Raw genomic sequence first — 17,600 nt, forward strand, 5'->3', positions numbered from 1 at the left:
ACATTTGAAAACCGTTGTATTAGACCATTTCAAATGCTTCCCCAAGGCCTGTTAGACAGTGATTGGATTATACTTCCATGAATGAAGTTGCCAAATTGCTGCAACTGTCAGTTCTTTGTTTAGGTAAAGAACATCACCCCAGATTACCTTCCCTCAACCTGTCTCTTAACTCCAATAAAAATGCAGACAGAGGTACTTAAGAGGAAGATTTTTCAGTGGAAGTTCTTTTCCTTCTTGAATTTTCAAACAGTAACTATCTAACCTGATCTGGCAAAAGTAAGATTAAATAACAGTTTGGTTGTTCCAAGGGAGAATCTCCTGCCAAGGTATGTATTGGAAATATAGATGCAAGGATTTTAACTTTGAATTCTAACTTTTGCTCATATCCTCAAGCTTATTGTTCTCACTGTGTGATGTATAATGAAATATTAGTCAGCCTTTAAAAAGAAGGAAATCCTATCATTTGCAACAATATGGGTGAAACTAGAGAGCATTTTGCAAAGCAAAAAAAGCCAGATAGAAAAAGACAAATATCGCATGATATTACTTACATGTAGGAAAAAAAAGAAGAAGAAGAAGTCAAACTCAGAAACAGAGAGAAGAAAAGTGGTTGCCAGGGGCTGGGGATGGGGGAAATAGGGAGAGGTTGGTAAAAGTATACAAGTTTTCAGTTATAAGATGAATAAGATCTGAGAATCTAATGTATAACACAGTGACTCTAATTGATAACACTGTATTGTAAAACTGAAATTTGCTAAGAGAGTAGAACTTAAGTGTTTTTAGCAACAAAAATTAAGAAAAAAGGGTAAATATGTGAGATGATGGATATGCTAACTCAATGAGAGGAATCTTTTCACAATGTATACATATATCAAATCATCACATGTACCCTTTAAATAATCTTACACATTTGTTTGTCAATTACACATCAATAAGCTGAAGGAAGAAAATCAGATGTGTTTAAGAAAAAAATATTGTTTAGTGGTAAAGTTCACAAAATCTGTAACATTTAGGAAAGATTGTGTCAGGAAGAATATTCATGCTAACTGGTTACACAATTTACATCCAATTTCACAATCTACTGAATCTTTTCTGCTGATACATTTTAATGGTCTCTAAAGCCAATCATGAGTAAAAGAGGCTTAAAGATACATACAGACAGATTTGCATTTCTGTTGCTTTTGTCTGCATTGTGATTTTTCTTTTTATGTATTTTTAAACTGCATTCAAAGAGAGCATATTTCAAAAAAGCAATTTTAAGGGGATGGCCTCATGGATATACAACTATAGAATCTGGGGACCTCTTCTCCTGTGTCATTTTCAAAACAATTTGTTATCATGATGGTACTTGAACTCTGCCTTCCCAGAGCACAGGTTGCCATGTACTTGTGATAATATGCTGAAAACTATAATCAAATTAAGGACAAAACCTCTTTTTCCTAATTTAGTCAATAATTGGACAATAATTTGGACAATAATTGGCTTTTGGGAATCACTTGAGGATAAAATAACAAGGAAATAATACCTTAGCAGATTGATGTTAAAGGAAAAATACACGTCCGTCCCACAGTTCTTGTCCCTTCAGATAAATTTAACAGAGGAATTTTTTTCTTGTTTTTAAAAAATAGTTTTATTAAAAGTTAGGTTTTGTAATACTTCAGTTTCACATTGACTACCCAGGTTCTGAATCTATAGAAATCTATACATTTTGATTAATTTTAATAAGCATTATAAAATGTACACCCAAATAAGATGTCTTTCCAAAGTATCACCTCTAGAGACCGACCACAAGTATTTTCCAAAATGCTTTCATTTTTAAAATGCATTTGAATAATTATCTGGAATTACTTTTCATAAAATACAACAAGTCCCATCATTTTGCCATGAAATATTAAATTATAATAATACTGCTATGCATATATGCTGCTTCCTTTCCCCCAAATATCAAGCATATCTTTAAAAGACTGTTGTGCTTTTCCTTTGCCCTATTACATAACATGTGCTAGAATCTTTTCTAAATTTTGATTTTAAATTAAGAAAACTAATGTTGATAATTTTTTTTTTTTTTTTTGCTTTTACATTGGCCACAGAATAGTTCATTAGTTAATAATTAACATTTACAGCACACGGAAATGGTATTCAGGGAACAAGATAACAATGGGGTTCTATAGTCTCTGTTGTGGGTTGCGCCGATAAATTTAACTAACCATGAGCAATCATTGTCCTGCTTTCAGGAGCAAAATTACAGAATGAAAAAATTAACTTTCATCTTCAGCCTGTTGGCTCTTATTGCATGTTTCACGGTAAGTTGTCCCAGTCATAAATATTCCTGATATACTCTTTATTGTTTTGATACCAATGATGTTCTTTATAACATTATAGTGTCAAGATATCAATCATTACAGACTAGTTCCTATTTTCCTTTTTCTTTCTCTTTTACATATGACTCTGTGGTCAGTAGTTGTGGTCATGAAGGGACAGAATGCAGGTAGAATCTGGGAGAGCTTTTTCTTATCTAGGAACATCTTTTTCTTTTTCAAAAGAACTACAATCAAACTGTCAGAAAAATATAATTGAAGCTTTCTAAATATTTAAGCTACAGGAAATGGGAAAATATGAAGTTGAAGATAAATTTTCTAAAAGGACAAAATAATGCATCAATGATTATACCATTGTTTTCACTGAAAATATTTGTAAAGAATTTAAAATTAGAAAGCCTTTCTGATGTATAAAAACACACTGGTTACAGCTAACATGTTCCTGTTAATTGACTGGAGAGTAAAATCCTACTCTACTGTTTACTCCACTCTTTACTTTTTCACTTAAGAAAAAATAAAAACAGAAAAAGAAAGGTCAGTCAATCATGAAACACTTTCTTTATTCAACCTTTGAGAAGCATCTGGATAGGCTCTACAGAAGATCCAAAAATACATAATGCAAAAAACCAAGTGATAAGTTCCACAGCCAAAAACACCAATAGAATAATATGAACCTCAGAGAAAGAACAGTTACCCTCGTGTATGTTGGTATTGGAGTGGGTGTTAGAGAGGAGAGAGACTGCGCAGAGTTATGTTTCACTTTTAAGAATTACTGATAATTTTCTGTGTGTTGACCCCAGTGCTGGATAACACAAAAAGTATCAAAGTTGAATTCAAAATTGGGATCTTCATAGACTGGGACTTCACTTCATAGTACTTTCCTGAGAGAAACTAGTTAGGAATCAGTCTATATCACACAATGAAAAAAACATGTCAACAGGCACAAGCAATAATATAAACTCATACTATAGAATTATTATTCTGGTACATTTAATGACATCTGTAGAAGTATTCTTGGACAAGTGGTTTATTTTGAGCTGAGATTCTCATCTATAATATGATGTTGCAGTAGAACCATGTTTCATTCCATGAGATATCTGTATCAGAACACATGATCTATTTAATTATTCAGAATGTATATTTTCAGACTGTATCTCAGGGCTGAAAAAGATCTGGCTTTTAAGGCCTGGGAACCTGCATTCCAGAAGATTCTTACACATGCTGAAGTTTGAGATGACTCAAATAGCTTTTCTTGAAATTAACTTATTGTATTATTGTATATAATTGCATAGGGTATATAAAGAAAGCTTTTAATGTAAATGCAACTGAAATCAATACATCCAATGAAAAAATCTTACGTTGGAGGCCGGCCAGGTGGTTCAGGAGGTTGGAGCTCTGTGCTCCTAACGCCAAAGACTGCAGGTTCGATTCCCACATGGGCCAGTGCCAGATGCCTCAGTTGGTTGGAGCGTAGGCTCTCAACCACAGGTTGCCAGTTCGACTCCTCAAGTCCCGCAAGGGATGGTGGGCTGCGCCCCCTGCAACTAACAACATCAACTGGACCTGGAGCTGAGCTGCACCCTCCACGACTAAGATGGAAAGGACAACAACTTGACTTGGAAAAAGTCCCGAAAGTACACACTGTTCCCCAATAAAGTCCTGTTCCCCTTCCCCAATAAAATCTTTAAAAAGAGAGAGAGAAAAAAAAAGAAAAGGTCTTAGATTAATAACTAGAATTATCAAATTTATCACGTTAAAATAGACTACTTTTTTGGAAACGTTCCCCCACACACTGTGACAAATATAATTTATCTGACCACATTAATAAATTTTGGTTCAGAATTTCCAAAATATGTTAATAGAATGGAAGAGAGAAGAAGTTCCGTGGACTAGTAAACTTGGGAAAGTTGTGTAAAATGAAATATAACTTTGCAGAGCAATTTTCAGAGACAGTAACAGAGAAGATGATATCATTGTTCCCCTTCTTGCAACCCTCTATTTCATACTGACAACAGGCAACTTCTAAGGAGCCTTATACAAAGCACCAATCTTGAAGATTTTTACAAATTAATGGCACATTTTTATTCCAGATGCCTGAACTGCAATACTAATGAACCTAAGACAAATTCTTTTCTAGTTTAAATCCTCTTCTTTTTATATCATGGGGATTCTATAACCTAGAATCCCCGAGACATAAGAAGCAGAGGATTCTATGTCCTAAAAAAACATGAATTTAGTACATGGATTTCCTCACATTAGAATTAAACCTTGCAAAAACCCCGGAAGGCCAGACAGGTACTTGGGATGCTCCAACGCGTAGCACAGAGCAGTAAATGGGTAAGCCCTCAATAACGAAACGAGTGAATGGGCTTCTGTATAGTTGACTCCCAGATATAACAATAGGTTTCTGACTGTTACATGCTAACTCATGCCGTTTTATAGGATATCTGAAGTATGGCATGGGGATGGATTATAGCCCAAGTCTAAGCTCCAAGACAAAAGATCCATAATTGACAAGGGATGTGTGCCATTCACACAGGATGGTGAAGGGCAGCACATTCTGTCCACTAAACTGCTCTAACCAGAGCAGTCTGGCAGTTTCTAATCCCTAAGGACAAAAAATACAAGTTGAGAAAAGTAAAATAGTAAAGTGGAAAAAAAAAAAAGCAATAAAGAATAAGCAGAAATGAACTAAAACACTTAGTCTGAACTGACTATATAACCAATTAGCAAATAACCTAGACCAGCTGATAGTAATCAAAACGTTACAAACTCTAATAGGCACACAAGTTACCAGAGGAATTATAGAAATGCAAATTCTAATCCAGTAGGTTTGAGTGGGGCCTAAGAGTCTACATTTTTAACAGGCTGTCAGTTGATGCTAAAACCGATGCTGCTGGTCAGCAAACAACATATGAACATCACAGCCCTGGCCAGTGGAGGCCATAAAACCAAACTGAGAAAAACTGAGGACTCCTTAAGGGTTTCTCTCCATCAAATGTCTTCAAGGGAAGAGCCCTATGCTCCTTGCCTTGCACAAGGAAGGGACTAGCAGACTGCAATCACATAAAGGAAATTTCTGCTTATCACTAACTCATCTAATTTTTACCTCAAATATTTATTGAACACTTGCTGTATCCCAGGCACTATTGTAGATGTTGGGTAAACAGCAGTGAGCAAAACAGACAAAAAGTTACTAACATCATGGAACTTATATATAATGCAAGAAAAGGAAGAGGGAATATTGAACATTGGGAAGGGTGAGGAGGGACTAGAACAAGGTTGCAATTTTAGATAGGGTATCCAGGTCGAAATGATGTTTGATTAAAGACCTGAAGGAAGTGAAAAAACAAGCCATGCAAGCAGAGGAAACAGGAAATGTCAAAATCTGAAAGAGCGGCATACCTGCCTGGTGTGACGAACTAGGTTTGTAGGTCTGGTACAGAGTGAGAGGGGAAGACAGGTTCATGGGTGAGACCAGAGGGACAGAGGAGGGTTAGGTAATGTAAAGTCTCATGAGATTGCACTGAGCTTTGGTTTTTACTCTGAGTAATAGGCAAAAACTTAGTGCATGAAGTCACGCACAGCCTCAGAGACTTATAGTCTCTTCCCACACATTTCACTTTCCATCATTAGTAATACTTTGTCAAAAAATAAAACTTCTAAAATATCTGAACAGCACCCATAAATATTTATATAATGCTGCCCATTGATAGGGGTGTAATAGAGATATAAAAAATTGATAAATATGATCTTTGACTCCAAGGGGCTTATATCTGTCTGCATATACAGGATAGATCAGTAATAGCCAGAGCAGGGATTAATAAACTTTTTCTGAAAGGTGCCAGACAGTAAATATTTTAGGCTTTGTGTGTCATGTAGTCTCTGAAGCAACTGATCAATTCAGCCAATATAGCTCCAAAGCAGCGTTAATAAACAAATGAGGGTGGCTGTATTCCGGTGAATCTTTATCCATCATGTAAGCTGCATTTGGCCCACAACTTTAGTTTGCCAACTCCTGAGCTGCAGTAGTACATACCATGGCAATAGGGCACAGAAAAGCCTAAATATTTCATTTATAAAATATTTATAATATTAACTCAACATTATTAAGTTTATAAAAAGTAATATTTAAGTTTCATGGAGAATCTATACATGCCAAATTCTATGCTAAATTCTTTATAATTTTTGAGTCATCACTAATCTTTGTAAAAAGGGATTAAGTTGTATGATGGGGATAGAATCCAGGAAAAACAGCAAATAGGACATTAGGAAGTAGAAACAGAAAGTCTAGTCTAGGTTTCCCTAATATCAGTCTAGGAAGGGAAAAGGATAGCTACAGGGGTACACTAGTTTGAGAATGGGCTTCTTTAACATACTCATATGATACATAAATTGATATTATAACCTGAGGGAATAGAACCAAGGATAAAAAGAGGTTGAAGGGAATAAAAATAATTAAGACAGGAAAGCCTCTAGGGAGGAAGAGGAGATCGATACAGAAAACAAGTGAAGAGGTTGGTTGTAAACAAGAAGCGGGAACAATTGAATATAGGTGAATTTTATAGACGTGTGGGTAGAAAAGCAAAGTTCTCCTTGTAATAGCCTCAATTTTGCAAAATAGGTGGCAAGATCATCTTTTTTAGGGTGTGGAAGAGAAGAGGGATAGAAAAGCAGTGTGGATGTTGAGAAGACAGCCTTTGGGGAAAATGGGGAAGAATGGATTGGCACTGCTGAGGCACCAAATGAGGACAGCCATTGTGAATCTCTAGTGTTTATAATATTTAGGGATCTGCGGCATTCTCCAGTAATGTTCACCAGCCTGGAAGTAGAAATAAAGAAGGTAATTTGTATAGAGTTGTTCCAAAAGTTTGATGTTACCTGAGTCAATATGGTAGAAAGACAAGGCGATAAGGAGATAAAGGTTGCAAGAGAGTGACCAGAATCTTGCACCTTCATGAAACCTCTTCCAAACAAAACAGTCTTATGACTGTTTCTATAATACGATTTGTATTTTCCTGACTCTGTTCATTTGCTTACAATATTCTTTTAATTTGATTTCCTATTTCCCATTTCAACTCTATTATTTAAGGCTCATTTCAGAAACTATCTTGCCTATTCTTGCCTAATCCTTAATCCTTGCTCTTTTGCCAAAAACAAAATTTCCCTCCAAATTGTTATTTAATGTAGAATTTTTTTACACATTTATCAATTATTTCTTGAACTGCTATCAGATTTTTTACTCAATCATGAAGTTCAAAATAGCTCAAGTTTATACTGAGTCCTTACTTTATTTACTATTTCTAAGCAATTTACATAGATTATAAATAACCCTATCAACGACTATATAAGAAAACTATTTCTAGAATAATTTTAGAAATGAGGAGACAGAAGCAGAGAGAGTGTTAGCACCTCAACTACCTTGTAACACTGGAAGGATTGGCTTTAGAAATCAGACTCCAGAATCCTTGTCTTAACCAACACACTATACTGCTTCCCTCAGACTTTTTATTGTATTGCCTTACATTGTAGTTTGGGGGGTTATAGTTCCTACTAGATTTCAGACTCATGTAAGGATGGTTCATGTCTTAAATCTGTTTCCCTTATCTGTTAAAAGGTGTGTTGCATATAATAGTTTCTCAATAAACAGTTACAGAATGAATTAATGATTCAGAGCCTGCAATCTTACTGAATTCTTGGAATTCAGAGTAAGAAAGTTCCCTGGTAGTTCCCACTGACTTGCAGGGTTCCAGGCAGGAATTCCTGCCTGTTCTCAGGAAATTTTTTTGCTTTTCTGTTCCCGAATCCCAAGAAAAGTTGGTCGGGAAATTGGAACAATCAGCTCCTTGATTTGGTAGTTGATTTGGTGGTTGGTAGTATCGGCCATCACTTTGTGGAAATGATTCATCCTGGAGAACAAAAAAACAGTTTACATCTCAGAATTCGGGAACGGGAAAGCAAACAAAATTCCTGAGAACAGGCAGGAATTCCCGCCTGGAAACCCAACAGGGCATTTGGTCCTGGGCAAAACGTCCACAAGGACATTTGCTCCATGCCAAAAGATTCTTGAAATTTGGTCCTGTCCAAAACGTCCATGCTTAGGCAACATCCCTGGGTCCAAACAACCCATAACATGTATTTATACATTTGGTTTACAGAATTAATACATAAAAAACACTTATGTTTTATTGGTTCAATAATTGTATTGTGATTGTATTGACAATAATAGCCCTTCTCACTTCAGAGCTTAGCTGGTCATGGCACATGGGGTGAGACAGATGGGTCCACATGGACCTAATGTTTCTGTGGACATCTTGGAAAGCACCAAATGTCTGTGAATCATTCCACTGTAGCATTTACTTCCATTTGAAACTACTTCCAAAAGTGGTCTCTTTTATTAGGCAATCAAGGTAATTTGGCCCCTCTAAACCCTGTAGGTCAGAGAGTAAAGTTGTTGTTTTTTTTTTCTTTTTTTCTTTTTGTTTTTTCCTTTTTTGCATTTATACTATCCTAGTTTTTATTGAGTGAGCAGACTTCCAGAAGGGAAGAAAATTTTATATTCCTTTTTTTTCCTAACATTTCTCAGTGAAATATGTGACTATATGACTTTTAAAAGTACAGATACTAAAGCTTGAATTTTAAATGGTCAAATATAGAAACGCTGTTTTTTGTTTCTGTTTGGTTTTTACCTCCACAGTGCAGTGAGAGCCAAAGAGTACCCAGAGGACCACATCTACTTGGTCTGGCGCCACAACACCCTGCATTCCACAACCTATACCTTCATCCTTTCCACGGCCCAGGACGTATTCCACCACCCTTCCCGGGACGTATTCCACCACCCTTCCCGGGACGTATTCCACCACCCTTCCCGGGACGTATTCCACAACCCGGGCCGGGACGAATTCCACAACCTGTCCCGGGACGTATTCCACCACCCTTCCCGGGACGTGTTCCACCACCCTTCCCGGGACGTGTTCCACCACCCTTCCCGGGACGTGTTCCACCACCCGGCCCGGGACGTGTTCCACCACCCGGCCCGGGACGTGTTCCACCACCCGGGCCGGGACGAATTCCACCACCTGTCCCAGGACGTATTCCACCACCCGGCCCGGGACGTATTCCACGACCTCTACCTCCTCTTGGTCCACCAGGATGCATTCCTCCTTATACTTTTCCCTTTGGCCCAGTGCATATTCATCCCAGACCCCATCCATTGAAACCTGGACCTTTTCTAGGTTATCCAAATTTACCTTTCCAACCAGGACCTCACCCTGGGCCATATCCCGTATTTCCTATTTATTGTCCCTTCCCTAAACCTCGACCCACAATTAAAACAACCACCATACCTACAACTGCAATCACTACAACTACAGAATCTGCCACCACAACATCAACCAGCACCACTTCCACAGAACCCACCACCACAACAACTATCATCTCTTCCACAGAACCCATCAGCACAATAGCAGCCACCACTTTTACAGCACCCACTACAATGGCAACCACCATCACTTCCACAGAACCCACGAAAATGGCAAACACCAACACTTTCTTACAACCCATCACACCTACCGTCATTTCCACAGAACCCACCATGACAACCACCACCAATGACATAGTAGCTACTGCAACAGTCACTACCACCGCTTCCACAGAAACAGCTATAAGAGAAGATACCACTCATTTCACAGAAACCATTAGCCCAACAGCCATCAGCACTTCCACCGAACCCATCACCACAACATCAACCACCACCACTTCCACAGAACCCACCACCACAACAACTATCATCTCTTCCACAGAACCCATCAGCACAACAGCAGCCACCACTTTCACAGTACCCACTACAATGGCAACTACCATCACTTCCACAGAACCCACCAAAATGGCAAACACCAACACTTTCATAGAATCCATCACAACACCCACCATCATTTCCACAGAACCCACCATGACAACAACCACCAAAGACATAGTAGCTACTACAACAGTCACTACCACCACTTCCACAGAAACAGCTACAAAAGAAGATACCACTGGTATCACAGAAACCACTAGTACAACAGCCATCAGCACTTCCACCGAACCCATCACCTCATCAACCACCATCACTTCCATAGAACCCACCACAACAGCCACCATCATTTCCACAGAACCCACAACGACAGCCAACATCATTTCCACAGAACCCACCATAACCACTGCTACTTCCACAGTACCCACTACAATAGTCACTGCCACCACTTCCACAGAAACAGCTACAAGAGAAGATACCACTGATATCACAGAAACCACTAGCACAACAGCCATCACCACTTCCACCGAACCCATCACCTCATCAACCACCATCACTTCCACAGAACTCACCACAACAGCCACCATCATTTCCACAGAACCCACCATGACCACCGCTACTTCCACAGTACCCACTACAATAGTCACTGCCACCACTTCCACAGAAACAGCTACAAGAGAAGATACCACTGATATCACAGAAACCACTAGCACAACAGCCATCACCACTTCCACTGAACCCATCACCACAACATCAACCACCACCACTTCCACAGAACCCACCACCACAACAACCATCATCTCTTCCACAAAACCCATCAGCACAACAGCAGCCACCACTTTCACAGTACCCACTACAATGGCAACTACCATCACTTCCACAGAACCCACCAAAATGGCAAACACCAACACTTTCAGAGAACTCACCACAACACCCACTGTCATTTCCACAGAACCCACCATGACAACCACCACCAATGACATAGTAGCTACTGCAACAGTCACTACCACCGCTTCCACAGAAACAACCACAAGAGAAGATACCACTCATTTCACAGAAACCACTAGCACAACAGCCATCACCACTTCCATCGAACCCATCACCACATCAACCACCATCACTTCCACAGAACTTACCACAACAGCCACCATCATTTCCACAGAACCCACAACGACAGCCACCATCATTTCCACAGAACCCACAACAACACCCACCATCATTTCCACAGAACCCACCATGACCACCTCTACTTCTACAGTACCCACTACAACAGTCACTGCCACCACTTCCACAGAAACAGCTACAAGAGAAGATACCACTGATATCACAGAAACCACTAGCACAACAGCCATCACCACTTCCACTGAACCCATCACCACAACATCAACCACCACCACTTCCACAGAACCCACCACCACAACAACTATCATCTCTTCCACAGAACCCATCAGCACAACAGCAGCCACCATTTTCATACAACCCATCACAACACCCACCATCATTTCCACAGAACCCACCATGACCACTGCTACTTCTACAGTACCCACTACAACAGTCACTGCCACCACTTCCACAGAAACAGCTACAAGAGAAGATACCACTGATATCACAGAAACCACTAGCACAACAGCCATCACCACTTCCACTGAACCCATCACCACAACATCAACCACCACCACTTCCACAGAACCCACCACCACAACAACTATCATCTCTTCCACAGAACCCATCAGCACAACAGCAGCCACCACTTTCATACAACCCATCACAACACCCACCATCATTTCCACAGAACCCACCATGACAACCACCACCAATGACATAGTAGCTACTACAATAGTCACTACCACTGCTTCCACAGAAACAGCTGTAAGAGAAGATACCACTGATATCACAGAAACCGCTAGCACAACAGCCATCAACACTCACACCGAATCCAGCACCACAACAGCCACCATCATTTCCACAGAACCCACCCCCACAACAACCACCACGATGTTTATACTACCGACTTCAATAGCAACAACCACCACTTCCACAGAACCAACAACAATAGCCACCACCATCACTTCCACAGAACCAATCATCACCACAACAGAAGCCACCACCTCCTCAGCAGTACCTACCTCTTCGTCAATAGACCCCACCACTACACAATCTACCACAGCTACTACTCAAATTATAACCAACCCTCCCACCACCATATTACCCAGTACCACTATCCAAGTGACAACATCAATAAGGAAAAATTTCAAGTATTATTGGGATAAACTCCTTTGCTTTTTTGATCAAAATTGTGAGAAATGATATTTTCCAAATTGCTCTGAACCCTTAAGAGAAATGAATTGTAATTATTTCAATGAAACCAACTCTGATAACTAGCACACCAAACAAATAAAATTAAGTACTATTTGAGCAAAAATATGCATCTATTGTTGTCATGATGACTACCACTCAATCCTACAGTTTATTATCTCCCAATACCTGATCAGTCAGTTTCCCAGAAGAAAACAGGGACACTCTATACAAAACAGGCATTTAATAAAGTATCTACTTAAAGAGAGGCTTGATTTAGTGAACCAACAAGGGATGTTGAGAAATATAGAGAAATATAGAGTCTAGCTGGTAGTGTGCCTAGGCTTACTGGGGCAAAAGGATCAAATGCCTATACCAGAGCCTGAATGAAAGCTGGGACAGTGGATGAAAGTTCACCCAGTGGGACTTATTGCTGTGAATGGACGTAACTACTGCAGCCCACACATGGAGAGAGCAGGATGGTACCCTTACTTTTCCCCTTCTCCTATTGCTTTCATCAGTGGACTCCAATCAAAATTTCACAGGCAAGGGAACCTATGTAATGAGTTTGTATGGTCATCCTCCCAGGGTGGAGAGCTAAGCAGAGAAAGGTGAACTGCTAATGAGACACTATCAGCACATAGTGACCTGGTTCAGCATTTTGAAGCCAAATAAGTAGGCAAGAAAATATAATGAGGGCTCCTGGCTTCCTGCACAGAAAGGAGAAGAGATGGCTGCAAGATAGATTATAAAAGTGTATCAATTTTTATTGCCTTTTGCAGGGAAACTACTAATAAAAATATAAATATATATATATATATATATATATATATATATATATATATATATAAATTTAAAAAAGAAATATAAAACAAAATTGAAATAAAAATACTACATATGTAAATATGTCAACATAAACAAAAAGCATATTTTAAAAACTTTAAAAATGCCTTCTTAATTATAGCAGCACAGACTATAAATACAAAATATAAGGTAATATCTTAAAGTTGATCATTTTACCTCCCCTCAAATTCTCTCTCATATTACTATGTAATCACTTTCTATAATGATGGCATCATTGATTTATACATTTTTGGAGTGAAAAGTCTCTTCTTTCTATTCTAGCAAATCTAATTGTCTAAATAGGACATGAGACAAAATTGTATCTATTTTATTAAAATGGAATTTAAATGAAATTTGATTACAGCAGAAAACTTTTTAAATAATTTTTTATCTTACAATTTAGTTGACATACAATATTATATTAGTATCATGTACAACATAGTGACTAGACATTTATATAACTTATGAAGTGTTCACCTCATCCCAATAAATCTAGTACCCATCTGACACCATGCATAGTTATTATAATATTATTGACTATATTCCCTATGCTATACTTTACAACCCCATGACTATTTTGTAACTACCAATTTGTACTTCTTAATCCCTTCCTCACTTCACCCATCTTCCCAACAACCCACCTATCTGGCAACCATCAAAATGCTCTCTGTATCTATGAGTTTCTTTCTGCATTGTTTGTTTGTTTAGTTTGTTCTTTAGATTCCATATGTAAGCAAAATCACAATACATCTGTCTTTCACTGTCTGACATACTCCACTCAGCACAATACCCTCCAGGTCCATCCATGCCATAAGAAATGTCAAGAACCCATTCCCTTTCATGGCCAAGCAATATCCCACTGTATATATGTACCACCTCCTCTTTATCTACTCTTTATCTACTCATCCATCCACAGAAACCCAGGCTGCCTGCACATCTTCTCCATTGCAAACAATGTTGCAATGAACATATGGATTCACATGTCTCCGCATAGTAACATTTTGGGTATTTTCAGATAAATACCCAGAGTGGGATCACTGGTTCCTTCTTTGTCTCTTATTATAGCCTTTCATTTAGTCTATCTTGTCTGGTATAAGCATTGTTACCCCAGTTTTTTTGTTTGTTTGTTTTCATTTTCATGAAATATCTTTTTCCATCTTTTTACTTTCAGTCTGTGTGTGTCTTTCAATCTCAAGTGAGTCTCTTGTAGGCAGCATATGTAAGTGTCTTGTTTTCTAACTCCTCAGCCACCCTATTTTTGACTGGACCATTTAATCCATTTACATTTAAAATAATTGTTGATAGATATTTAGTTATTGCCTTTTTAGTATTTATATTTTTTATCTTTTACTTTTCTTCTTCTTCTTAAAAAAAGTCCCTTTAACGTTCTTTGTAATACTGATTTTGTGGTGATGAACTCCTTACGCTTTTTCTTAACTGGGAAGCTCTTTATCTCTCCTTCAATTTTAAATGATAGCTTTTGCTGTGTAATTTTGGTTATAGGTGCTGGCTTTTCATCCTTTGAATATTTCCTGCCAATCCCTCTGGCTTGCAAAGTTTCTTTTGAGAAATCATGGGAGAGTCTTATGGAGCTCCCTTGTAGACAAGTAACTGCTTTTCTCTTGCTACTTTTAAAATTCTCTCTTTGTCTTTAACTTTTGACATTTTAATTATGATGTGTCTTAGTGTGGGCCTCTTTGGAGTCATCTTGTTTGGGTCTCTCTGTGCTTCCTGGGCTTTTATGTCTATTTCCTTGGCCAGGTTAGGGAACTTTTCCATCATTACATGTATTTCTTCAAATAGGTTTTCAATTTGTTGTTCTATCTCTTCACTTTCTGGTACCCCTCTGGTGAATGTTGGCATGTTTGATGTTGTCCCAGAGGCCCCTTAAGCCCCTCTCATTTTGTTGGATTTTTATTTTCTTTTTTTTTCTTTCAATTAATGCTTAGATCTTTTTTTTTCTTTTTGCTGTTCTCATTGGGTGTTTTCTGCTACCTTAACTTCTAAATCACTGATTTGATCTTCATCTAATCTACTGTTGATTCCCCCTAAGGTATTCTTCATTTAAGTGATTGTATTCTTTATTTATGACTGGTTCTTTTTTATGTTTTCTGTCTCCATTTTTATGTTTCCTATCTCATTGTTGAAGTTCTCCCTGAGATGACTGAGCATCTTTATAGCTAGTGTTTTTAACTCTGCTTCTGGTAGACTGCTTGTTTCCATTTTGTTTAGTTATTTTTGATTATAGCAGAAATTTACTTTTCAGAGGTGCAACCAGCAAATATGGCTACAGAATTAGTTGTCCACAATCAACCTAATAATATCAGGTATATTTCTGTCATTTAAAAACTTTGTAGCTGACTGCCTGTTCATGTTTGTTTTACACAAAAGATTACACCAAATCTTTATGGAATGTATGAAAAGTCAGAGTTATATATCCATGTGTATTTGGCCTTTTAAGAACAGCTCTGAACTCCTACTTTAGGGCATTAGGTCACTACATTCCAGATTTCTCCAATGTTCTTTTCAGGTACCATCACCATAATCTGGCTTCTAAACCTCTTTGCTGCTTAAGCATTACATATAAATCCAGGCCCCACTAATTTTCCAGCGTGGGATCAGAGTTACTGTACTAGCTGCTCTCTGTTGCTCTCCTCCTCTTTTTTTTTTTTTTTTAAATTAGGGAACAGTGTGTTTCTCCAAGGCCCACCAGCTCCAAGTTGTAGTCCTTCAATCTTGTTGTAGAGGGCACAGCTCAGCTCCAAGTCCAGTCTCCATTTCTCAATCTTAGTTGCAGGGGGCGCAGCCTACCATCCCATGTGGGAATTGAACCGGAAACCTAGTTGTTGAGAGCGCACACTCTAACTAACTGAGCCATCTGGCTGCCCCTCTGGCAGCTCAGTGGCAGTTCGTTATCTTCAACTTAGTTGTGGAGGGCGCAGTTCACTGGCCCATGTGGGAATCTAACTGGCAACCCTGTTGTTAAGAGTTTGCGTTCTAACAAACTGAGCCATTGGGCCGCCCCCTTTCTCCTCTTCTTGATAGCAGCAACTGGACTGATTCATGCCACCTCCAGTTTAATCCTCAATTTGACCTTTATTTAGAAAATAAATACTAATAGGTACTTTACTATGACCTGTGTGCAAACATAATCAAAAACATATTTCCATCAGGAGCTCTTTGTCCCTTTGACTTTTGGCAGCCATCATTGTATTATCCCACAGAGCTTTTAATGTGGACAATTTTTGCCATTTCTGCATACAGCCTATTTCAATTGCCAGGCTAGTTTGGCCACCTGGAGGGACTATTTTGATGAGGAATGATACCTGCCCATTCCTCTCCATTCCTCCATGAGCCCTTGGTAAAATGAGTTTCCTGAGTCACATCACACTGACACTCTAATGGAATACAGGGGCTCATCAGTTTTGCAAGTCTGCCATTATTACAGAGCCCTGGACAATTCAGGATAATCTGCTTATATTAAGATGATCTGATTGGAAACGTTAACTTCATCTGCCATCTTAATTCCCCCGTACTATGTAACAGAAATTGTCACAGATTTTAGGGATTAGGGCATGGACATTTTGGGGGTTGGGGGAAGTTTTATTCTTCCTACATGAATGGGAAAAGGACAGGGATGCTACCAAACATCCTACAGTGCACAGGATGGCCTCTACAAGAGTCAGTAGTGTTAACTGAGACTGAGAAACTCTGGTCTAAGGTGATAGATGATTTATGCTGGGAGGGTTTCGCTAGGAGAAAGCAAAGGGAATCCCTGGGAAGCAAGAAATCTTTCCTGTCTTGATCTGGGCTCTGGGCACACAGATGTATGCATATGTGACATATGTAAATATTCAAGATGAAACAGATGAAGGTTAAATTGTGCACAATTTACTGGAAGTACATTATATCTCCTTTAAAATGTTACCAATTTTTAAAATATCTGTTAAGCTTCTAGTTTTAAAAATGGAGGCAAATGCTAAAAGAAACAGCTAACAGAGTTGGAACCAATTCCCTCTGGAGAGCAGCCTGGATGTGAAGGGGTGGGACTGAGACAACTATTTTTCCCCTTATAGTAGTGTTTGATCTATAAACTATATTTCTTTGATAAAAATTAATAATTAAAAAGTGATAAAATGGATTTAGCATGGGAAATCTAAGAGGCTTACGTAACAGAGACAACTTGGTACCACTGAAGTAGGATGTTGACAGACAGGAGAGAGAAAATCTAAAACCTACATAAGCCATCAATGGCACAATTTTTTAATTTAGCACTTATATGGTACTGTCAGACACTAAGAGCTTTACAAATACTAACTCATTTAATCCTCCAAACTATTATTGTTCCC

General features: G+C 38.5%; 1 protein-coding gene across 1 annotated transcript in view; it reads left to right on the plus strand.

Annotated features, from left to right (window-relative positions):
• The window catches only part of LOC117022078 (mucin-2-like), a 37,171-nt gene extending 24,636 nt beyond the window's left edge, over window positions 1-12,535 (plus strand). The window contains exons 5-7 of the mRNA XM_033105750.1: window positions 2,235-2,303; window positions 9,016-9,130; window positions 9,251-12,535. Coding sequence (XP_032961641.1) covers window positions 2,235-2,303; window positions 9,016-9,130; window positions 9,251-12,420 — 3,354 coding nt within the window. The 3' untranslated portion in view covers window positions 12,421-12,535. The remainder of the gene's footprint in view (window positions 1-2,234; window positions 2,304-9,015; window positions 9,131-9,250) is intronic.
• The last annotated feature ends 5,065 nt before the right edge of the window (window positions 12,536-17,600 follow it).

This window comes from Rhinolophus ferrumequinum, chromosome 5 (assembly GCF_004115265.2).
Source record: "Rhinolophus ferrumequinum isolate MPI-CBG mRhiFer1 chromosome 5, mRhiFer1_v1.p, whole genome shotgun sequence".
Classification (NCBI taxonomy): Eukaryota; Metazoa; Chordata; class Mammalia; order Chiroptera; family Rhinolophidae; genus Rhinolophus; species Rhinolophus ferrumequinum.